Source organism: Cucurbita maxima, unplaced genomic scaffold, assembly GCF_002738345.1.
Source record: "Cucurbita maxima cultivar Rimu unplaced genomic scaffold, Cmax_1.0 Cma_Scf00032, whole genome shotgun sequence".
Classification (NCBI taxonomy): Eukaryota; Viridiplantae; Streptophyta; class Magnoliopsida; order Cucurbitales; family Cucurbitaceae; genus Cucurbita; species Cucurbita maxima.
The window spans coordinates 2,283,024-2,307,753 of record NW_019272048.1 but is presented as its reverse complement, the minus strand read 5'-3'; the positions used below and the strand labels follow the sequence as shown (position 1 = coordinate 2,307,753).

General features: G+C 35.6%; 1 protein-coding gene across 10 annotated transcripts in view; it reads right to left on the bottom strand.

Annotated features, from left to right (window-relative positions):
- Nucleotides 1–1,556: 1,556 nt before the first annotated feature.
- The window catches only part of LOC111467034 (phosphatidylinositol 4-phosphate 5-kinase 8-like), a 24,577-nt gene continuing 1,403 nt past the window's right edge, over nucleotides 1,557–24,730 (bottom strand). For 7 of the 10 annotated variants that reach the window (XM_023111807.1, XM_023111805.1, XM_023111810.1 and 4 more), the window contains 9 exons: nucleotides 22,749–22,883; nucleotides 21,552–22,631; nucleotides 15,678–15,845; nucleotides 15,352–15,517; nucleotides 11,499–11,609; nucleotides 11,223–11,410; nucleotides 7,363–7,517; nucleotides 5,398–5,569; nucleotides 1,557–2,054 (listed from right to left, as the gene is read on the bottom strand). In XM_023111807.1, the coding sequence (XP_022967575.1) occupies nucleotides 1,775–2,054; nucleotides 5,398–5,569; nucleotides 7,363–7,517; nucleotides 11,223–11,410; nucleotides 11,499–11,609; nucleotides 15,352–15,517; nucleotides 15,678–15,845; nucleotides 21,552–22,631; nucleotides 22,749–22,765 (2,337 nt within the window). In that variant the 5' untranslated portion in view covers nucleotides 22,766–22,883 and the 3' untranslated portion in view covers nucleotides 1,557–1,774. Of the gene's footprint in view, nucleotides 2,055–5,397; nucleotides 5,570–7,362; nucleotides 7,518–11,222; nucleotides 11,411–11,498; nucleotides 11,610–15,351; nucleotides 15,518–15,677; nucleotides 15,846–21,551; nucleotides 22,632–22,748; nucleotides 22,884–23,151; nucleotides 23,275–24,344; nucleotides 24,467–24,730 lie in introns of those variants that run through there. The other 3 variants (XM_023111803.1, XM_023111812.1, XM_023111806.1) reach the window with 3 other exon arrangements.

Below are 24,730 nucleotides of genomic sequence, written 5' to 3'. Positions count from 1 at the left end.
TCCACGACATCGTATGATCGTTCGCCAAAATGACGTCTACCCCAGGAGAATTGAAAAATCCTCAAAATGTACCTTAGGGGGAGACATAGTGTTAGCTCTCCACCACTCCTGAGCCTGTGACCTAAGTGAGCTACCCTATGGCACATACATGTGTCATAGTGAAGGTGAACATTTGTCAGATGAGTGTCTCAAGCGACTTCCTTTGAAATAAATTTTTCAAGGACATTGTTAGGTTGCACGAGTGTGCCGGTAGTGCACCCTAGCCAGGTGTCGGAGGTTGGATTATGCACCTGCTATCCGGTACGAAGTCCATAAATGATATGGCATGGACACGAGAGTGTCCAATGCCTCGATAGAACCCAAATGGATGGATGTTTGAGATGTCCCTATGTTATGAACGGCACGTGGTCCATTCTTGATGGCATGATCGAGTCAGCTATGATAGCCAATGACACCCGTGACTTGAGTTGGCATTAAGAAATATGAGTCATGTTAATTGGGAACCAAGATGACTTGATGAGATGCAACGTTTTACATGAGAGACCTTGGCCTCGAGTAAAGGCCAGATCGAGGAGAATGACTTGGCGTAATGTAGAGACAAGTTGGTTGTGTAGCAGATGATTGAACATGCACGTGCAGGTAGAGTGTGTGACCAAACAAGCTTGCATTTTGCATAAGGGATGTTCGGTTGACGAAGATGACCTTGCCTAAAGTCTTGACGAAGCCACAAAATCGGGTGAAAAATGAATATGGGACTTGGATTTTCCTCAAGGCTAGTCGTGAGCGTGTTAAGATTATGATGCCACACGGTTGAAAAATTATGGCCATGATACATAGTAGTTCTTGATACATATTTCACGCACACACATGAACCTATTATGCCTAGCTATGGGCTACTGCATGACCACCTTATTCAAAATCAATGAAAAAAGAGTATGCATAATAACATGGTGTCCGTATCCATATATAACATTTCTCGATAAGTAATTTATGCTCACGTGACATACAATATGCATGAAGTCTCACAATACGACCACGATGTGCTTTCATCGGCTTGTTTTCCTTAAGTAAAATCCCTTGATCAATTTGTCTTCGCGGTTCTTTTTTTGGTCAAATATTGCTCCCTCTAACTTGGGAGTTTTTCCTCCAACCGTAGCAATAGGGACCCACCGTTGACAGCCATCACATATAACCATGGCAGTTGCTAGTTCAATTTGGTTGAGTTGAACTGATTTTGATCTAACCATATTGAATATGCTTGTAAGTAAAATGCTTCATGTATTGTATGATTTAAAGTACGATTAAAATGCATGATATGATTGTTGTGGTTTGTGGCAGTTACATGTTGGGATAGTTAGCCACCAAAGTAACCAAATGAAGTGAGCTGAGTGTTAATGTCACCGTATGGAACACGTATAGATGATCCATGATTTTTAGGAACTAATCGAATTCCATTCCCTGTATCGTTACTCAAGCAAGTATGTCGAAAAATTGAGTCGTTCGGAGAGACTCTAAGGATGAGTTGATTTTAAATACAAACAAACAAACACACTGAATTCTCTCAGTAGAATAAAACTATGGTCCATTTATTGAATAAACATTTATTACCTTTACAATGAATGACTGTAAAATGATCCTGTACTCTTTATTTCAAAGGCAACTTAAGCAAATCATCTAACACAGAACACAATAAGGACGACAAAAACAAAGGAAAGAGAGCACAACTCAAAAAACCAAAAACAAATACAGATACAAGCTGGTTTACTTACATTTTTCATGGCAAGTCATGGAAGACCTTTTCCAAGAACCTTTTGAATCGTGTGGCGTACAAATGAGGCTCCACGACCGATATCGAAAGAGGGTCGAATCTTAAAGACTTGCACGCATGCTCTAGCTTCTTCTTCAAATTGTATTCTTGCAGTATATCTATAATGCCCATGTAAAGAACTACGTCGTATAACTCAAAAAGTTCTACTTCTGAAGACTCCGACTTATCATCAAGAAGCTTGTGGCTAGCCTGGGCTGGCATATTTACTCCCAGTTGCACTCGAAATCTGCCCATACAAAAAGAAAATGGCTGTTAATTATGAGCTACATATTGTTGCTAGTACAGAAATTTCTGTGTAATGGATTACCACCCTAAGTCTTTGGTGAATTTTGGTTTACAATAATTTCATCTATATCTACTTTTTGTTGGGAATCACGAACCTCCACAATAGTATGATATTGTCTACTTTGAGCATAAACTCTCATGGCTTTAGTTTTGGTTTTCCCAAAAGGCCTCGTACCAATGGAGATGTATTCCTAACTTATAAATCCATGATCATCCCCTTAATTAGTCGATGTGGGACTCCGCCCAACCATCCTCAACACTTTTGAGTTCTTTTATATCTTTTTTACAACTGTTTCTTGCAACAAGTATATCAAAGGCATTTTCTTGATATTGAATTAGTTTCAGTTTGTTTGCATTTTCAAATTCAGAGTTTCGAACTCCTAACTCAATGGAGACATTTAAATTTAAGGAAAAAAGATAATTACAAATGGTATTGTATTTATCTTCGATTCATGTAAATGCCTCGAAACAGAAGATGACTCGAGACATTTTGAACCATAAACCAACTTCGATTCAATTATAGGGTACAGATTGTTGTTATTTGATGATTAACGGGATTGTTCCAAAGAATGGAAATTCAAGAGAGAATTTCAAGAGTTTCTTGAAATCCACTCACCAAACGAAGATTAAAGAAAGTCACAAGGAATTAAGTTTCCAAAAAATGTCTACTAAGACAATATCAAAAGGAAAATTTCAAGATCGTCAGCTGTTCATAGCCAAAAGAAGAAAAAGAAGTGCAATTTATGAGCATGATCTGACTAAAAAGCAACATTTCACTCTGTCCACAGTTGATCATTCAAATAACAACAATTCGTTCCATTTTCAATATCAAGAGTAAGAACCCAAAAGGTTTTTTATATTATTCCCTGGCGAAACGTTTTAAACATTAGTAAAAATTAAAGGTTTAAGTATTTAGTTGGCTATTATGTTATAAACTTTATATTTACAATTACAATATGAAGAGTAAAATACATTTTTGGTTCCTAAATTAGAATATAGATTTTCATTCGGTTCCTATGTGTAACAACTATTAACTAATTTAGTGCAACTATTTACATCTATATTTTTTTCATTTTCTTTCTCCATTTTTCTCCTCTCGTGCAAAACTTGTGTGAAGGTGGGAGAAGGTATATGACATTCAGATCTAGGCCGGTTCTTATCTTTAAGTTTTCTTGTTGAGAGGTGAAGGCCTCTATTTTTCCTTGAATCTTGGGAGAAGAAATTTTTTTCCACCTTTTTAAGAAAAACTAACTTTGGAATAGGCTCTGAATATAACTCAAAGAAAAGAAACAGCTGAAAATTTCATCTGGTTGGTATCGATAGGAAACATTGGGGTCTAGTTGAGGGCTTTAAAGTGGGATCTGAGAGTATTCATGTGTCCCTTCTTTAGTTTCCAAATGATACCGTTTTTCCCACGCAGGAAGGAGGCCTCTGTTGTTATCTTAATGGCCTTTTGTCATTTTTTGAAGCTAATTCAGACCTTGATAAATGGAGAGAAAAGTATGATCATTGGTTTAAATTGTGATCCCTCTAAAGTAGACTCTTAGAGGTCGTTAGTGGGTTGTGAGGTTAGTAAGCTCCCATTTATATTTGGGACTTGTGTCATTCTAGAACTCTGGTGGAGAAAGTAAAGAAGGCTCTCTTCCCGGAAGACTTCTCTCTTTAAGGGAGTGATGTTTACTTCGACTTAGATGGGTTGAGTGGATTCCTATTAATCTTTCTCCTTATTTAGATTCTCAATCTCTATTTGTAAGAACTTAGAGAATCTAGTGAGGAATTTTTTATGGGAAGGAATTGAGAAGGACGGTGGATCTTATCGTGCCAGGTGAGAGGTTGTTTCAGAGTGGAGGCCAGAGGTTTAGGCATTGGTAAAATGAGATTATGAAATGAGGCTTCCCTAGAAAAATGGTTGTGGTAGTTGTCCAAGGAATCTCATACTCTATGGTATAGAATCATTATGAGTATGTATGATCTGCACCATTTTGAGTGGCCCAAGTATTGGGTTGAAAATCTCTAGGAAAAAGGATTGTTATTACCTTGAGTTTTCCATTATTTCTAAGTTTGTAAAATACTATGTCAGGGATTGGTGGTGGATGTTAAGCCCCTTTAAGGGTATAAGTTGCGCCCTTTATCACTTGTCTGATAAGGGGTTGCACTTGATTGCCTCGATTTTGTCTGCCTCCAAGTCATCCTCTCTTTCTTTTGGTTTTTGTTGTCTTCTCATACACAGTGAGTCAGTGGATGAGGTGTGAGATCCCACATTAGTTGGAGAGGAAAACGAAACATTGTTTATAAGGGTGTGGAAACTTCTCCCTAATAGATGTGCTTTAAAAACCTTGAGGAGAAATCTGAAAGGGAAAACACAAAGAGGACAATATTTGTTAATGGTGTGCCAATGAAGAGGCTGAGCCTCAAAGGGGTGGACATGAGGTGCTGTGCCAGCAAGGATGTTGAACCCCGAAGGGGAATAGATTTTGGGGGTCCCACATCGATTGGAGAAGGGAACAAGTGCTAGTGAGGACGCTGGACTCCGAAGGGGGGGGGGAGGGGATGATTGTAAGACGGCACATCGGTTGGAGAGAAGAACGAAACATTCTTTATAAGGGTGACACGTTTTAAAAACCTTGAGGGGAAACTCGAAAGAGAAAACTCAAATAGGACAATATCTGCCAGCGGTGGGCTTGGGCTATAATAGGTGGCGGGCTTTTACAAGTGGCAGGCTTTTTTCCTATTATTTTCTATCATAGGGTTTATCTTGGGAGAAGGCATTTGCAAGAGCTTGGGATCCTAATCAGTCTGCGGGTGTTTCTTCTTGTTCGTTTTTCTCTATTCTTTGCCCCTTTCGCTCAGTTAAAAGGCAGCAATGTTCTCCAGTGAGAGGGCTGCTATGTTCACCTCTCGGTAAAAGGTTAAAATCCCTAAGAAGGTGAATCTTTTGTCCTGAAAGCCTTACATTGTAGATTTATGTGGAATTTAGTACTTAGCAGAGACGGTTGGTCTTAAATCTTGGCATGCTAGAGCTTTATAAATATTACTGCGAAGTAGTAGGAAAATGTCACAAACTACTATAAGGCCAAAACCAAAATGTACGGTTTGACTAAAGATGGACAAAATGTAGACCACATTCAATAAAGCTCGTCTTAATTTAGGTAAACATTTCAAATGTTTTTTAAACAACTCAAATAAATAAATAAATAAATAAATAAATATATATATGTCTATAGACGTTTTAATTTTTCAAAATTGTTGTCAAACGGGACAAAATAGCCATAATGAAAACTGACCTCGCTGTACCAGGCAGTAATACATCAACTTCTCTGTCACCTAATGAGTAGGTCTTCAATGGTCTTCCTCTGATGTGAGGACCAGGAGCAGTGGTTACAGAGCTAGGTTCATGTGTTACAAGTAATAGACCCTTTGGAGAAATCATTGGCTCGCTTACTGAAGATTCACCTTCTGGAAGGAGGGCAAGAGCAAAAACATAAACGGAATAGTTAGTGTATTATTAAGGACATTTCCATATACTACCAAAAAGAGTACGGTATCATCAGCTTTTTCAGCTTTAAACTTCCAAAGTAGAGGCAACATCAAGAATGAATACAGAAAACTATGTTAGTAAATATTAAATAAAACAAACATAAAACCCTACATCCAACAGTCCCTAATAGCAAAAGTCCACCCTCTAAATAGCAATAACAGAAGAGGATAAATAAAACACATTATGATACAATGTCACTATAAGTGTACACGTATCACACTCGTGGCAGAAAGAAGTCATGTATGGAACCCATTGAGTGAATTTTTCTGTTCGCAGTTTTGTTTTCAATTTCTGTATTGTAAGGAGTCCTCCACTTTCATTTCTATTTTTAGTTATTTCCTTTGTTTTAAGAGAATGATCCTCCATGATTGAGTCATGATTTCATTGATGTAGCAATGGTTATTATACAACTTGTATAAATAGTCATAAACATCAATGGAGATGGTACCAAAAAATTCTCAATTGAGTGGTTAAACTTATTGGTATTAAGGTTCCCACTATGAGCCTTACAGTGATTCAAAATAGGTCAAAATAAGAATTCTACTCCTCCCCCCCACATAAACACCGTCTACCTCCACTTACGAGAGACCCATAACTCGATCGTAGACTTGGGCCCGTCACACATTCCTTCTTGAGAGGAAAGAAAAAGAATGGCAACTAAAGGGAAAAAGAAGATCCCTTTAACATATTGTAATGAAAGATAAGATTCTGAAAGTGCCACCGGTTTTCTTTTTTGGGAATAAATTTTCAGTTCATTAAGTTGTGTATGAACCGTTTTCTTTTCAAAGAAACCAAGCTTTCCTTGAACAGGTGTACAAAGAAGACAAAACCATAACTACAGAAATTAGGTTCCAATCTAAAAGGATGAAAGGTAGGATTCTAGAAGGCTTTGAGGTGGGCAAGGATATAGTGTTGGTATCCCATTTCCAATTCACAGATGATGCTATTTTCTTTTGTTCTAAAAAGGAGTCATTGTTTTTGTTTAATTATATTTTAGCATTCTTCGAGTGTATGTCGGGACTTAAGATTAATAGAGGAAAAGGTCAGATCATGGGGCTAAATTTTTTTTCCTTAGAAAGTGAAGGAAAGTGGGTAGGTGGGCACTCGTGTGGGGCGTGAGATTGGTCCTTTCCTTTTTATCTAGGTCTTCCTCTTGGAGTAATCCTAGACTCATACTCTTTTTGGAACTCCATGGTGGATAAGGTGAGGAAGAGAAGAAGAGATGCTTCCTCTTCAAAGGAAAAAGATAAACCTTGATTCGGTCAGTTTTAAGACGTATTCCTAGGACCCTCTGTTCGATGTAAGATTATCGAAAATCTTATGAGAGATTCTTGTGGGAAGGAGTTGAGGAGAGAAGGATGCACCTTCTGACTTGGGAGGTGATAAGAAAACGAGTGAAACTTGGGGGTTAGAACTAGGGAATTTAAGGATTTGTAACAAAGTCTTCTAGAAAAATGGCTTGAGCCTTACTCTGTAGTGTAAGATTCTTGTGAGCAAATAACAATACCATCCGCAAAAGTGGATGTTGATATAATAAAATATACTGTCACTCATCATCTTAAGCTTTCGGTTGATTGGTAATATAAGACTTAATTAATTCTAGTAAGATCCACAATGACCAAAACATTCAAATCACAGTAGTGTTCATTAACGTCAATGTAGAAACTGAACAAGTTCATAAGGTAATATTGTCAAGGTAGAGGAAACTAACCATCATCATGGTGTAAATTATCAGGATTATGAACTGTAGCAGGAGGTTCCAACAAAGCCTTCAGTTTCTCAGGAGCTCGAAAATGCACTCCGAGCAGTAGGCTATAGTCAATTATGTTCAGAGACTCCAAAAACATGCAATCGAGAGAAATTTGTCTAGCATTAAAAAAAAAAAAAGAAGAATTAACTTGATAAGTGTGGTCATGTTACATTGACTTCTAACTCACTCTTAGTGAACATTATATCAATCTGGAGAGAAAAATAAGCTAAATATATAATTCTATAATTATTTAATTTTGTCTTAATATTTAAAAGGTTTCATTTTTGTCTCACTATCAACCATTGCAAGAATACAATCAATCTGGTGAAGTGGCATTAAAATACTATTTATTTAGTGGTGGAGATTTATTAAAAAAATGTTAGAATAAAAGGGATAGAACTAAACCCAACGAAGCATCAGCGGCTATTTTGAAATCTAAATACAAATTTAAAAAAAAATTGGATAAATTGAGCATTAAGATAAAAGGAAAGAATATAGGGGCATACAAAAAAATCAATCCCAGAAGAGCTAAGCCTACGTCCACCGAAATCCCACGTCTACCGTAAGCCCACATTTCCCCATCCATTCGCCCATATTCCTATCCACCACAAGCCCATATCCCTCAAGCCCAGAATTTCATCTGTGATCATTCTCTTCCGACTAAGGCGCACCAATTCATCATGTAAGAAGAAACGAAAATTTCATCACTAGCAGAGGAAGTTTCTATAACCCAATAGACAGGTGTTCTTCAACCCATTTGCTTTGTGATACGGACAGAACAGAAAAAACTTTCTCAAATGGTCTCATATCGTGCAGATGTACCTTAAGGGAAAGGGAAAACTTCAGCACCTCATTGGACTAGAACCAGCAAAGACGGTCCTAGACTTACAGTATGGGACAAGGAAGACTCCATGATTATGTCATGGTTTTGGGATTCTATAGAGCCATCCATCAATGATACATGCATATTTTGATTGAATGCACAAGCCATATGAAATTTAATTCGTCACACTTACTCCTAGACAAGAAATGCTGCTCAAATCTATGAAATCAAGAAATGACCGGAGCCATGAAGTAAGAAGAAAAACTGTCATTGAATATGCCAATGTCTTGCAAACATTGTGGCAAGAACTTGATTATTATTGGGTATTCTGTAATTTTTTGGCAGGTCTCAACAACAAGTTTGACCAAGTTCGTGTACAAATCATCAAAAAAGAGGAAACATCGTTCCTAGAAGAAACAATTTTCCTTATTCTAGCCGAAGATCACAAACGAAGCTTTATGCTTGACAAACAACCCAGTTTTAGATACATCAGCCTTTGCTCTAGAGAAAGATAGAAATAATGGAATTAACAACCAATGGAAGTAAAAAAGACAACTTATGGTGTACCCACTACAGGAAACCGCCACAGACGAAGGAGAGTTGCTGAAAGTTGGATGGAAAACCTCCCAACCATAAATGAAAAAATTGGGAAAGCCAAAAAAAATCGTGGTTTGGAAAACAAAGGAGAAATGTCGAAGGCACAAGCATACATCACCGAGGAGTCCAAATCAGAATAAAAGCCACTCATTCTGGAGACTAGTAGATTCAATAATAAAGAAATTGAGAGATTGAAGGTGTTCTTGTACTCCCTCAATAAACCATCTAGTTCCAATGCTTTGACAATCTCACAAGTCTTTATTCGCTTTTTATATAAATTCTTCAAATATAAGTAGGTTAACTTTTGGTTCTAGACTCTGGTGCAACTAATCACATGACCTCTCACTCCAATATTTTAAAACATATAATTCATGCCTAAGGAATTGAAAAATACAGTCGTAAATGGAACAAATGCAACCATTGCAGGAATGGGCGATGCATTCATCTCTCATCCGTACACTAAAAACGTTCTACACGTCCCCTAATAGCCTTATTTCCTTACAAATGCTTACTTACGACTGCCACTGTAGGGTTATTTTCTCCTCCTCATGTTGTCTTTTTTCAAGAATAAGTCTTGAAACTAACGATTGGACTTACTAAGGAAGAATTACCTGAGAGAACAACCAGTTATGCACCTGTGTCATATTTTAGTTCTCCCATTAACTATGGGATTTGGTTTATCACTTCTGTATGGGTCATCCCTCCTTTAGAGTTTTGAGAATTATGTTTTCAGGTTTGTTTGACAGATGCCAAGTTTTTTATTTTCATTGTGATACATGTGAATTTGTTTTACTTGGATATCTTTTCCCATTAGTCAAAATAAAAGTTCTACCTCTTTTCAATTGATTCATAGTGATATATGGGGGACTCTCAAAAGTCCAAGTTCTAAATATTCTTTGTGCTGGTTGATTTCTCACACTAATTGATGACTGCACTTCGGTCACATGGCTATTCTTCTCAAACAAAAATCAGATGTTAGTAATATTATTTTTGTCTTCCACTCAATGATTCAAACCCAATTTGTAGTCAAAATCAAAACATTTCAAACTAACAAGCTAGAAATTACTTCAATCAAACCTTATTCCCATATTTCCAATCTTAGAGCATTATCTATTTTTCTTCCCACGGGGAGAAAGAAAGAAGCCACCAAAAAAGTGTCCCACAAAAGAAAAAGGCAAACTAAAGGGTCTCCAATCAAGCAAAATAAGACCTAATGAATAGTTTACAAATGACTTGGTCATCATAGCTCACTAAGAGATGTTGAATCTAACAAAGGTCTGAAGCAATGTATGAGAGTAATTTTCTGACATCTTAGTGAGTGAGGAAATATTTATACAAGAAGGATGCCAATCATATATCCAAAAAATTAACAGTTAGCCTAATTCTATGAAGGAAACTACAACAATAAACATACAAGAAAACTCTCCTAAGACTTCGTTATTCCTCACTCCAAATACCCCACAAAACCACACACACCCAATCTGTCACAAGCATCTCTTTGTAGCCCCAATGTCTAGTCAGACTTAAGTTAAAATCCTCGAAAAAAACAACTTTAGATTGCTTATGCATAATCACAGTTCCCGAGGATATGGTCAAGGTCCTCATCCACTTGCCTATAAAGAATGCAACAAAACAACCTAATCAAGTTTCGCAACCTTATCAAAACTCGATCCAAGGTGTTAACCCATTCATGAAGAAAACTTAACCTTCTTGAAATTTTCACTTTCCACAGTCAGGCAATGGCACCACTCAAGGGAGAGGGATTGACCATACTACAAAAGAAAGACTTGCAAGAGAAGCATTTGGAAGTACAAGGGCTCAAAACGAACATTCCTACTCTTCAGACTACAAGAAACCTCCCCAATCAACGAAAGAAGGGAGATAACATCCAATGTTTTCCTATCAAATAAAGAACAACGCCAAAACCCAAGCATGGACAACGAAAAGGTCCAGGAAAGTGAAATACATCTGCCACCAAAAACTTCCTCATCAAGGACAAATGACACAAACAAGGAAAACAAGATGAAAAGAACGCCAAAACCCAAGCATGAGGAAAGAAAACGTCTAGGAAAGGGAAATACATCTGCCACCAAAAGATTCCTCATCAAGGATAAATGACACAAAAAAGGGAAACACGAAAAAGGATCGAGACAAATAATCCTACTTAAATTGTCCACCACAAGCAAGAACAAAAAAAAGTTTTCCAATTGCAATCATACGGTTAAAAAATAAGAAAAGCTTTTAATATAATTTTGTCCTTTTTTTGTATTGCCATCATAATTTTAAGTGCTTAAAAAATAGAGTTTATTTAGTATCCAGTTTCATTATCCAGACATCTTAAAGACTGCTCATTGACCGAAGTGCTACCTATAGAAATTTACTTCTAAGAGAAGGAAAGTACTTGAAAAGGGATTGTCGCAATAATTTGTCCATATGAAATTCATATGACAAATCGAGATCCTTCATTGTTATACCATCTCTGGATTTATCTCCATGAGTATATCTCCCGAGAGTTGAGCCCTTCAGATCATAACGACGATGAATTTTTAATTCTGTGCAGAACATGTTTCCCATGACCACAAAGCGTACCTGATAAGATATAAATGGAGTGATTAGAGGTGAAAACCAACAAGTTTAGCATAAAAGAAGATAAATCCATATAGCAGACAGTAGATACCTTACGGTGACCATAAATTGTTATGCGATGGAGACCAAAAAATTTTGTTATGAGGGTATTTTCATGTTCTTTTACATGACCATAATATTTAGGAAGCATTTTGAGTAGAACCTGCAGAAAGGAAATAGACTGTTAGTGAGGTTCTGACATGTATTCTCAATCTGATCATTCCCCAAGAGAGAAGATTTAGGAAGCATTTTGAGTAAAGCCTGGAGAAAGGAAATAGACTGTTAATCAGGTTCTGACATGATTTCTTAATCTGATCATTCCCCAAGAGAAAAGATGTTTAATCTGATTTTCTTCATAATAGTTCTGGTAATTTAAAGATGTTTATATTTTGTTTTATTTACTTATTTAATATTTAATTATTTATTATTTTAAAATGGTTTGTAGAATTAAACAAAAGGAAGAGGTCTTCAACCACCTCCTTTTCTTAAGGGAGTGGTTTATGCATATTGAGTCTGTCAGTTTTTCACATCATCCATAATAAGAGTTACCCAGAGATTTTGATATAGTGAATTTCTCGAAGGCTTTCTTCTATTTCTTATGAGGATTCTTGGGCCTTTGTACCTCCTTCTTGGGTGTTCTTTGTTAAGTTTTTTAGGCATGGCTAAAGTTGTTTAACCGTGGTTCTTGTTTAAATCTTAGGTCTTAGCTGATTGGCTTATCTTTGTTTAGAAAAGGCTGCTGTCCATCCTATAAATACTTGTACTAACTAGCTGTTTTGGCTTATTGCAAATTATTACAGAAGTTTTGAGATTTAACATTAGATTTTCCAAAAGATTTCACAGAGAAATTTTTAGTTCTAATCAAAGTCTATTTTACAAAGTCATTCTTCTTTTACTGAGAATACAAGCAAAACAGCATTTGTAAGAACGAAGTCTGCAGAAGGATGTTGGTTTCTCGAGTGGAGTGAGTTAAGGATAGCATTCAGCTTTCTAAATCCTTCAACCCAAGCTTTCTAAATCCTTGCTTTATTGATAAATAGTTTATCATACATGGTTTGCTGTTCTGTTTGTCAAGTATTTGAAGTACTCCTACTCCATCATATTTTAGCAGATTCCCCAACCTTAAAAGAGAGACTTATTCCTAGTTCGTGATTATTCGGCCCACAGTTTTAGTACCTGGGTTGGACAACATAATCGTCCACCCATGTGTTTTCAATCCACTGTGCTGCCACAAACTTATTATGCTCTTCCCTTATATTCTAAGGCAAGATTGTCATTGTTCTCCTTCCTTCTTGGCCACACCTTCGTGGGTCTATATTCAATCCTAGTTTTCATGGACTTATCTTTATAGAAAATTAGATCCACGTTTGTGGGTCTTTTGTGTTTCAAAGTTCAATCTGATCTACCTTCTCTCTTCCGCTAGCTCCATTTGGTAAAGTCACCAGGCTGCAAGAATACAAGTTTGATTGTTGGTATGGTTTCTCTCTTGCAGTCATGGCTCACTCAATTGTCCAATCTCAATAGATGAATCTACTGACTTCTCATTCACCATGACAAAACATAAGGCCACTCGTTATCTTGCTCATTATAGTATCTCACCATGTTTTTTCATGCAGTATAACATATAAAAACCATGGATTGCAGACTCTAGAGCATCATATCACATGACTGGCAACATCACTGTTTGTAATGAGTTCAATTCACAATCTGGTCACTCATCAGTTCAAATTGCAGATGGATCTCTCTCTGAAGTTACACAAATGAAGTGAATAAAATTATCAAACAATCTCTTACTCTGTAATGTCCTTTGCGTTTTAAATTGACTTGTAATTTGATGTCAGTAAGCAAACTTATGAGTGATTTGGACTGATCTTTAAGTTTTATATAAACTTGGATGAATTTTAGGAAGTGAATCTCGGTAGGTAATTAGCAATGCTAAGCACATGGTGACCTCTATCTTCTTTCAGGAAAAACATCATCCAGGCTTGTCTTTCAACTCAAATCATAAGTCCTTCCAATTCTACTAGTCTTATTCTCGAGTCCTCTTCCCGGTCCTTGTCAAACGAAATTCAAATAATGTTATGGTGCTTTCATTTGGGTCATCCGAATTTTTTGTATCCTGAGAAATTGTTTCCTCATTTATTCATCAACAGGAATTCGAGTCTTTTTTTCAGTGCAAAATTTGTCAACCTCCAAACATACCCAAAATAGTTCTCCAAGTGTGAGCTACAAATCTTTGAACTCTTTTGCACTAAGCCACAGTGATTTCGGAGACCTTTTTGAGGTAGCTCGTTCTCTCATGTTTGCCAGTGATATTCCAAATCATCAATGAAAATTTCCTTCTTTGAAAATCAGTCCTTTTTCAGCAAGCCTCATATTCACGGGAGAATATGAGGGAATTAAAACCAATGAAAGTTGAGTCTACATGTGTCACAACTTCTACTCCCATTGTGGCCGAGGTCTTAAACTCTCCTCCAAATAAGCTACATGTTTCTATGTTGGATCAACCTATTGTTTCTAACTAACATGTAGTCTGACGAAGTCGAACTCCTATTGTTTACAAGGGAAGGAAAGAGGCTACCTTGCAAGACTCGAAATATCAACCACCTCAACCTGACTCATCCTCTTCGAATCTTGCTCATGGGAATATTACTTCAATGGCTCCGTTAATAAAAGATGTTGCACCCACCAATAAGAGTTTTATCAGCCATCCAATTGAAAAATATGTGCTTTCGTCTTATCATGCCCTTGTAACTCAGTTGGACAAGTTCTAAACACTATTCCAGATGCACTTGAAGACCGAAGGTGGAAAAAGGCTGTGGATGAAGAAATTATACCCCTTGAAAGTAATGGAATATGGACTCTAACAATGCTTCCTCTTGGAAAGAATATGGTTGGCTGCAAATGATTTTTCACGGTTAAATATAAGTCAGATGTCCGTGTCGAAAAATTCAAAGCAAGAATTATTGCCAAGGTCTTCACCAAGTCATATAGTATAGATTTCAAAGAGATGTTTACTCTCATTGGCAAATTGAACATTTATGTGTCCTTTTATCATTAGTTGTAAATCAAGACCGACCTCTTTGTCAACTTGATGTCAAAAATATATTCTTGAATGGTAATCTCAAAGAAGTTTATATGCAAGTTCCTTTTAGAATGGAGAACCATTCTAACAGAAGCTTGGGGTGCAAGTTGAAAAAATCTCTGTATGGATTAAGTTGTTGACATTTTCTCCAAAGTATACCGAAGAAAAACTTTGATGAATTCAATTCCAAGTTTGGCTTGTATTCTATATACAATCTATCTTGAGGGTAGTGTAGTTTTGTGTTCAGATTAAATATAAGTCTTTTATTTTTAGAGTATTTTTCTTATATTAGTTTCCTGAGTAGCAATTTCTCTGGTATTATGTTTACCAATTCTTGATCCCTTTGTTAAATGCGAAAAACTACTCCATCCAAAAATAGTATTTCCTTCTAAACATTATCCAGTTACGTAACTCTCTACATTCTTCTAGCTTAAAAATAATCAAAATTACCTCTAAACCACTTTTTCAACCAGACCAGCTGAACTTGCTGTCCTCCCCATTCTTTTGGCCCTAAGAATATGTAAATCTCAGGGTATCATCCTAACATATGTACATTAAAGCTGAACAATTTTAATATTTTAAAAAAGAAATTCTTCTTTCAGACATGATATCAATCAAGCACAGTAGAATTGCCCTCTTAGGGAAACAACAGGAAAACTATATTTTAAAGAAGCAATCCTGTAGCCATCTTTATGGAGGTGTTCCAAACCATCATAATTGAATTTTTAAGAAAGTGCACTAAAGATCATAGGAAAGTGGGTTTTGGAATTCACTAACAAATAAAGTCAAGCCAGGGATCTTTAGTTTAATGCCTTCAAACCTTCAACTCAGATTTCTTCAGAGTCTTGATCACAAATCTATCATCTTGAGAAAGGTAAAAGATACTTCCACTTTTCCCGGGAGATGAGAGTTCCCTTAGACCATCATCGCCACATATGGACATCATATACTCGGCTGCATCTAGTTTGAACATCTCCCTCAAATTCCTAATATTATGAAAAAATAATCATAACAAATAAAGGTTATAAGTTATGATCATTATTTGAACGAAGAACATATCAGTAAATTATAGAGTGCAAATGAGTATGATGATATAATAATAAATAAGAAATTTGTGAATGAGGTGCTAAGTAGATTATTAACTACCTGAAGACCATAGGACAATAGTCTTTCCAATGAAAGTCAACAGAATAGTGTGGAGGTGTAAACTGAGAGCCCTTTCCAGGAAAGTACATCACTATTCTAGCCCGTTTTCCAAAATCAGAAGATCGAACTTCACGCATGGGAACTGGCGTAATCTTACCAACAGTATACCTGAAAACTTCAAATAAGATAATTAGTATGCATTATTATTTAATTCAGTTTAGACATCTCATGAACAGGCCTAAAAATAAACTCCAGACAACCTTTAGGAAGCATTATTTCCGGTCTTTAGTTAGCATTCGTTTACTTATGGGAATAACGTTAATCACTTAATTTGAGAAACAATTATTAGAATAATTAAATATTTAAAAAAGAATTACCTATAACTTTTTATTAAGGATGGTTAATTCTAACCATTATAGTTATAACTCAGAGAACTATAAAATTTTCTCAAGATTGTAGGCATCAAGAAAGATTACATCCTGCTCTAAAACTTCAATGTCAGCAGCCTGGTACTTAGCTCATATTAAATGATAACTAGAGGCACAATTGGAAAATCTTAACAATACTAAGCTAATGTCGTCACAATCAGAGAAGATGTACCATTGGCAAACTGAAGATAAATAATTTGGACAGTCACTAAAAATGGGGAAAACACTATTTACCGATTATCCAGCCCTTCAGGAATAATCTATTCTGAAAAAAGAAGAAAAGGAAAGTGATATTTAAGGGTAATCTTGGCAAACTCCCTTTATTAACCGAGATTATCAAGAAAATCCCATTCCATTTTGATAAGAGCATTTTTTAAAAAGGAAATACACTAGTTGGCAAATTACTATTATATGATTTTTCATTTAATCAATGAAAAAAGTTTATCTTTAAAAAAGGAAATACATATTTTGTTGATGTCATAAAACTTCGGAAATTTAGAAAATTGGGATCTGAATACTGCCATGCGGTTTCAAATTACTACCACACTCGTTCAAGATCCCAATTTCCGTACAACATTCTAACATATTTCAAGGATAGTTTTGAAACATTTACGAAAGATTAAGAGTAATATTGCAACTTTGGAAGAAGTGATTTTTGTAATTTAGCCTAAAATTTTTCAATAGAGTAATTTCACAAAGGAAAAACTCAGAAATCCCAGATAAGAGCATCTTTTATATCTAAATTGAAAACCATGCTTTCCGTTCCTCCATTCATCAACTGCCTCATTGGTCATAAGAACTGAGTAGGTGAAATACAGCGCTATTTAGAAACAAATACATAGCTGAATGGGTCTGTGTATAAACTGGTCAGGTCAGCTTAGCATTCTGTTCCAAGTTTCAAATATAAGGCTAAGACAACATCTTTCTGTATGAATGGCAAGAACTTAAATATATAACCAGTAAACCATCACCTTGGCTTTCTAGAGTAATTGCAAGAGGGCTGTATCTAGATCCTTTTTTCCACCGTTATTCTGACTTACATTTCTATGGGAAAGATATAAATATTTTCTCAATCTTCAAACAATTTAGGTTTAACTTTTTGTCCTAAAATTTTACATTTTTTTGAAATTTTTATAATTTTGATTTACTTTTCACATTCAAAACTTCATTGAAATCCACATTGCTATGTAATGTAACTTTCAGTCAAGGCTTGAATATGAAAAGTCATTCTTCCGACAGAGAGCTGGAGAATTTGGCGCTCCTCACTGAGAAATTGGACTTGATTCACCTTCAAAGGGAAATAACCAAACTATTTGGAAGAGGTTGTCGTAGGAATAACCTTAATTTGAGGAGTATAGGTGCAATCTCTATTTCCTATTTTCTAGTGTTTCCTTTATTTTAATATTTCCTTTTCTGTCATGTTTTTTTCCTGCTTTTTTCTTCTTTTTTTTTTTTCCTTTTTTTTTTTTTTTGAATTATTTCCTTTTCTTATTGTTTGTTTCTTTTTCTATATTGTTTTCTTTTCTCTAGAGAATTAGTTGTATTGTAAATAAGCCTATTTTCTTCTATGATGAATAATAAGAATAAAAAGTAAGCCTTTATTGCTAATTAAACCTAAAGTCTACCCTAATCGGTGAAACCTTCATAGTTGACGACCATTCACCATGGCCAAGACCCACCCAACGTTTTTCCCTCTTGTTTATTCCACTATCATGTTAGAAAAATAAAAAATCTCATCACTAATAGAGGAAGTTCCATCAGCCTATTCTTAGTTCATCAGATACATCAACTTCACATGGATCATCCCTCATTTAGAGTTTAAAAATTAAGTTTCTAAATTTGTTTTAAGGATTCAAAGTTCTTGATTTCCATCATGCTACATGTGTATCTGTCAAACATGTCAAACATACACGTATATGTTTTCATACATAATAATAATAAAAGTCCTACTTTTTTCATTTGATTCATATTGATATGTGGTGACTATCCTCAATTGTTCCAAATATCTAGTGATTGTTGGTTCCTCACATTAATTGTTGATTGCACTCGAGTCACATGGTTATTCCTCCTCAAACAAAAATTTGATTGTAGTACTATTATTCTGTGTGTGATTCAGGCTCAATTTGGAGTCAAATTTAAAACATTTAGAACGGACAATGCTAAAGATCACTTCAATCAAACCTTATCTCCATACTTTCGATCTTAAGGCCTTATTCATAACTCTTATTGTGTTATTATGTCACAACAAAATGGAGTGACCGAGAGGAAAAATGGATACCTTCTAAACACTACCCGAGCTTTTCTTATTCACGGAAACATATCAAAGTCTTACTGGAGATAGGCTGTGTTCTTACTACAACCCAAATGATTAATCATCTCCCATCTCGTATCCTAAATAATCTAAGCCCAATGGAAGTTGTCAATCAATTTCATACCACTTTCAAACATCAAATGGTCTCAAACCTTGCTCAAAGAGACAAACTCGATCCTAGAGCAATTAAGTATGTCTTTTAGGGTGATCTTCAACAAAAAAGAGGTATAAATGTTACAATCCAACATCTAGGAGGTCGTACAACTCAATTGACGTGACATTCACCGAGCACAAATCTTTCTTCTCTAATACCACTCTTCAGAGGGAGAACATAGTAATTGAAGAAAGTGTGGTAAACAATTGAACTTGAGAACATAGGAACAATAACTATTGAGTCCACTCCTACTACCAATTCCAATCATGACTTGCAAGCCAAGATCTAGCTAGAATAAAGCCACCGCCTAAATCGTCCAATCCACCTTCAGTGCCAGATCCATTGTTCTATCATGTATATGCTACTAGGAAAGTCATTTCAGAACCGATAAAAGTCTAAACATTCGAAACGACTAAAAAATAAATGCAACACAGGTATGAAATGGAACTCCAGATGACCAATAGATGACAATATCATAACTATTCATAAACACACTAGATAATGTACAAAACAGCCCTTATATCCTCTATCAAATTATATTTATCTTGAAAGATTATCTCCATCACACAAAAGTTCTATTGTGAGTCTAAATTCAATTGTTATACCTAATACAGTTTCTGATGCTTTATCCAAAAGAAAATGGCAGAAGGCTATGAGAGAAGATGCATGCTCTGGAAAAGAACAACACGCGGGAACTTGTAGATATGCCAAAAGGGAAGAATATAGTTGAGTACAGATTGCTTTTCATAGCGAAGTGCAAGGATGATGAAACTTTGGAAAGGTACAAGGCAAGGTTGGTAGCTAAGGGATATACTCAAACTTACGGAATAGAAAGACATTTGCTCTAGTTACAAAGATGAATACCATAAGAATATTGTTACCTTGGTTGCTAACTTAAATTAGCTGCTCTCACAGTATAATGTGAAGAATATGTTCCTTCACAACGATCTAGATGAGGAAATCTACATAAGCATTCCCCCAGGATTTGAAGAAAACTAGAGGAGTGAGTGCGGAGGCTAAGAAAAGCTCTTTACGGAATAAAATAATCGTCAAGGACGTGGTTTGAAAGATTCACAAAGGTGATGAACAATTGTGAATATAAGCAAAGTCAAGGAGATCACACTCCCTTTATCAAGGGCTCAAAATCAAGGGAATTTACCGTGCTTCAATATGTAGATGACATCATAGTAACTAAAGATAATGAAGAAAAAAAAAGATTGAGCTTAGGAGGAAATTGATGAGAGAATGCGAAATCGAAGAACTTGGGAGGCTAAAATACTTTCTCAGCACTGAGGTAGCATACTCAACTCAGAGAATCTTCATATCACAATAAAAATATATGAGAAATATATATATGGGAATTAGGAAACATGGATGTAAACCTGCAACAACATCAATGAATCCACATCAGAAGTTGCGAGAGTCTAAAAAGACTAACTTACAATGAATAGAGAGATGCACCATAGGCAGGTGGGGAGGCTTATATATCTTGCTCACACTAGATCGAACGTAAACGTACTCAATGAGCATAATTAGCCAATTTATGCATGACCCATGGGAGCCAGCATATAGAATGTTACATGAAAGGGATTTCAGGAAAATGAATTTTTTTCGAACGAAACAATTCTCTTGCATCAAAAGCTTGCGCCAACACGACTTACTATGGGGTACTGCACTTTCTAGGAGGAAATTTGGTAACATGCTAAATCAGAATTTTGAAATATTGCACAAAGACTGTGTGAGCTTTTATGGTTGAAGATAAACCTGGATGACCTATAGATTAAGGGAGAAGGTCCAATAAAGTTGTATAGCGACAACAAATCAGCCATCAACATTGCTCCTAATCCTATTTAGCATGATAGGACAAAGCATATTGGAATCAATCAGCATTTTATAGAAGAGGTGCTATTATAGAAGGTGATACTATGCATGAGTTATTTGCCCCAACTAGCAGAGTTGCTAACAAAAGAACTTCACAGTTATTTGTTTCATGGGTTAGTATCCAAACTGGGAATGAATGATAACTATTCTTCAGCTTGAGGGAGTCAAAGGAATAAACTTAATTTGAGGAGTACAGGTAATCTCATTAAATAAGGAAATTAGCCTACTTCCTATGTTCTATTATTTCCCTTTTTGTAGTATTTTGTTTTCTGCCATGTTGCCCTTTTGTATTATTTCCTTCTTTGCATGTTTCCTTTTCTGTATTGTTTTCATTTCTCTAGAGAATTGGTTGAATTACAAATAGGTTTATGTTCTTTTGTGATGAATAATAAGAATACAGAATAATATACCTCACTCTTGCAACAGAGGGAGATGAGAAGAAATTTTTCAACAAAGTTGGACTTTCTTTCCTTTGTTGAGAGTTTCCAAGAAGACTGATTGATATAGATGGGAGAAAGGCCATTTGGAAGCGGAAGATCCCTAAAAGGGTGATTTTTGTTTCATTGACCACTGATGCATAGAAGCCTTCTAATGTATAGGTTATCCTTCGAATTCTTCATGAATTTCCATTATCAGTCTCTAATTATTAAAAACAACCATTTTATCTTTCCAAGCATCCCCAAAAGAAAAGAAAAAACATCCTAAAATAATTTAGAAGTTGCAAGCAACTCTTATTCTTATGTTCAAATTTCTAGATCTCTCATTCTTTTCCAACTTGAATTATGATAGCCATCATCAGCAAAAGAAAAAAAAATAACTTTGTGATACATAATTATGTGGATCAGTTCTTGTCAAGTACAATTTATGGGAATGTGTATGATAGTATTCATCGAAGTGTTACTTGTGCTACTACTAAAGATTTATATTAGAATATTTTCGGCATTTGTTTTATCTAGGTATCCTTTCAAACTAATCTAATTCTATCTTCATTGCTTACAAAAATTCTCATTATATGCAAATATGAGGCAGCCTGTGGTCCAGATTAGAGTCATTTAGCATAACAAATTTAACCTACATAGTCATAAAATTAACAGATTTACCTTATACCAAGTTGCAAATTAAGCATTAAATAGTAGCTCCGACGACTTTCAAAGAAGTTAATGCATGACACCTTTCTTGCTTCTTTGACAGTAGTTTTCTTTTGTTCCTTACTTCTATGAAATATTTCTTCATAGTCCTTAACCCTCTCTTGTATCAACACTCCTTGCACGTACTCCCTTTCATAAACCGTTCTATCCTTATATGCTACATTATGTTGACCTTGATCAGATGTATGGGACATCATACAAGAATCTTCATCAGCTAATGCTTCTCGAGTAGGATCACTTAAGCCCCAATTTATGTCCATCGACCTAGGCCAATTTGATAGTCCAGCACTTGAAATTCCAGTGACGGAAAATTTCTCTGAGAAACTGTGCTTAAGGCCATGCTTTGGAGCTTTTTCTTTCTCTGAATTTAGTGACAGCGTACGAGATAGAAACCCTTTTCCATGAATATCATAACCAAGAAAGTTATGCCACTTCTCCAGGGATGGTGGTTTGCTTCCAGCAGGATAAAATGTTCCTTTTCCATCCTTGAGGCCCCTACTCCATGATCCAAAGTAATATGCACCATCAGCAAAATGATAGACCCCAGAACCATGTCGAAATCCATTCAACCAAAAGCCAATGAAATGATCACCATTTACCCATTTCATGATCCCTTTACCACACATTTGCCCACCCTTCCAGTTCCCAATATAAGAATTTCCAGAACTCCAGAAGTATCTACCACAACCTTCAGGCATCCCTTCTTTCCAAGATCCATCATAAATGTCTAAATTAGCATATAGTTTTTGTCCAATCCCATGGTGAATATTCATCCTCCAATCTCCATTATAGATGGACCCATCAGAATAGTTGAAGGTGCCAAAACCATGAAGATAACCACCAGAGATTTCACCCTCATATTTTGCTCCTGATGGCCAGATAATCTTTCCCTTACCTGTCATTTTTCCATCTTCCCAATCACCGTCATAAGTTGTTCCATCAAACCAAGTGTACTTTCCCTTCCCATATAGCAAACTATTTTTGAAACTGCCGATATATACATCTCCATTTGCGAAAACATTCTCAGTAGTCCTGAAAAGAACAAATGCTCTTCAAATATGTTGACTGAAAAACGAAGTGTGCAGGTTATGACAGCGTTGAAAGGTACAGAAGTAGAAGAGAGTTTCACTTGGTTAAAGATGAAATTACCCTTGGAAATCTTCCATGAGCACAGGTCACATTTTCTGCACCATGACATCCATGACTTCCATCTAGGTTCTTAAAACCAATATGTTTCCCCAATGTTGACCATCCATACGAATTATATCATCCACTTGGGAAGCTCTGGAATAAATCAAATATGATCATAAATGAAGGCAAAAAGTACCTCAAAAAATTAAAACACAGCAACCAAATGGTAGCAGTTACATTCACCATTTCAAGGGTTTATTGGGTGTATTTTTAAAAAACCATTTCTAAAACTGCTTTGTAGATAACTGTTTTCAAATAGTTTTGTCCTTAAGAATGTTTTTAAATATTATTCTACCAAAAACAATTGTACATCTAAAACAGTTATTTTCTTAATTTTTAGAAAGAGAAAATTGTTTTAAACCTGGCTTTCAAACAGGCCTTCAATCTGCACCACTACAGATTCCCCATTAGCACAAGAATAATTTTACTGTGTAAGTTCTAATGTCCAGCACCATATAATGTTGAGGGTTGATAGCTGCATCTTGGTGCCAAATCTTGGATCAGAAAAAACTGGTCCATAGTTCACACATGGGCGTTCTTACTAAACTAAGAGAAACAGCAATATAACAGAAAACTAGTAGTTTCATAATTTAGTGAATGCAATGCAATGGCTTGGAGAAGGAGATAATCAAGCATAAGTTAGATGTAATTTTTCTTCCACACCCTTGAATTAACATTCTTAAATGTTTACTTTACATATTTGTAAATTTTCTTTCAAGACCATTAATTAAAATCAAACCTTAAATCATGGAAATAACTACCAACATCCATCGGCCAATTAACTGTGAAATCTTTATTTAAAAGCTCACAAAACCGCAACCTACATTGCATAGACACATATCTAGAAGATAAATGGTCCAGAGAAGTTGAAGCCTTTTGTGTGGCTTCTTTATCAGGAAGGTATGAATACTGCCAGTAGGCTTCAAAGAAGATGTCCCTCCATTGATCTAAAGTCCAAGTTGCTGCACTTTGTCTGAAAGGCAGGGGAGGACCAATGAAATCAGTTTTTCCATTTTTCTTGCAAGCCAAACATATTTAGACTCTTCGTTTTTTGCTTTGGTTGTTCTGGGGTCGTTGATAAACCAAGGATACTATCCTTTAGGCTTCATTTTTTTTTTTTTTTTTAAAAAATAATGAACTCAACTTTCGTTGAGAAAAAATGAAAGAATAAAAGGCATCATTCAGGCTTGGATTGCATGCGATCATAGATTTAAGATTGGGGCTAAAGTGCTATAGATTACTGCTATTAAGTGATCGTGAGGGCTTTATGGCATGACAAAAATCAGAGAATCTTCAAACGAAAGTGTTTAAATTGGGATGAGTGGATGTATCTAGCGAAATACTACGCATCCTCTCCGTGTGCACTATCAAGTTTTTTTTCTTTCTTGCTTTTTTGGTAAACTCCCAATAGTAGTGAATGTTTTGGTAACTTTTCACTAATGCAATGAAATGCGTTCCTTTAAGAGGAGGTAAAATAAAAAGAAAAATGAACCGAAGTAGAGAAGATTGTGGTTAAGAAACAATTCTTCCATTATAACAATTCTATATACTCACAGAAACACGCAGTATAGAATCAAAAGTCGTGCTCTGCTCCAATTAAAAAAAACTAACTGCAATACAGGAAGGAATTCCCAATATTCTAACAGTGAAGAACCCTATTATATAAGAAGAATCTCCTGCAGAAGAGAATTCAATTGACCAAAAAATCGAAGCAGCTATTTGGCTGATCAAATAAAAAAAAATACTGAATCCCTCAGTAACTGAAATCAAGGGCATATTGAAATTGGTATAACTTGGCTAATCAAATATACCGAGAAAAGCATATAAATAGAAATCGACAAGATTCATTCGTAAGAGTCCAGTAAACAGAAGTTTCATAGAACTAATCAATGTACATTTGCTTCCAAATGAACAAAATTCAAAAAAAAAAAAAAAAAAAA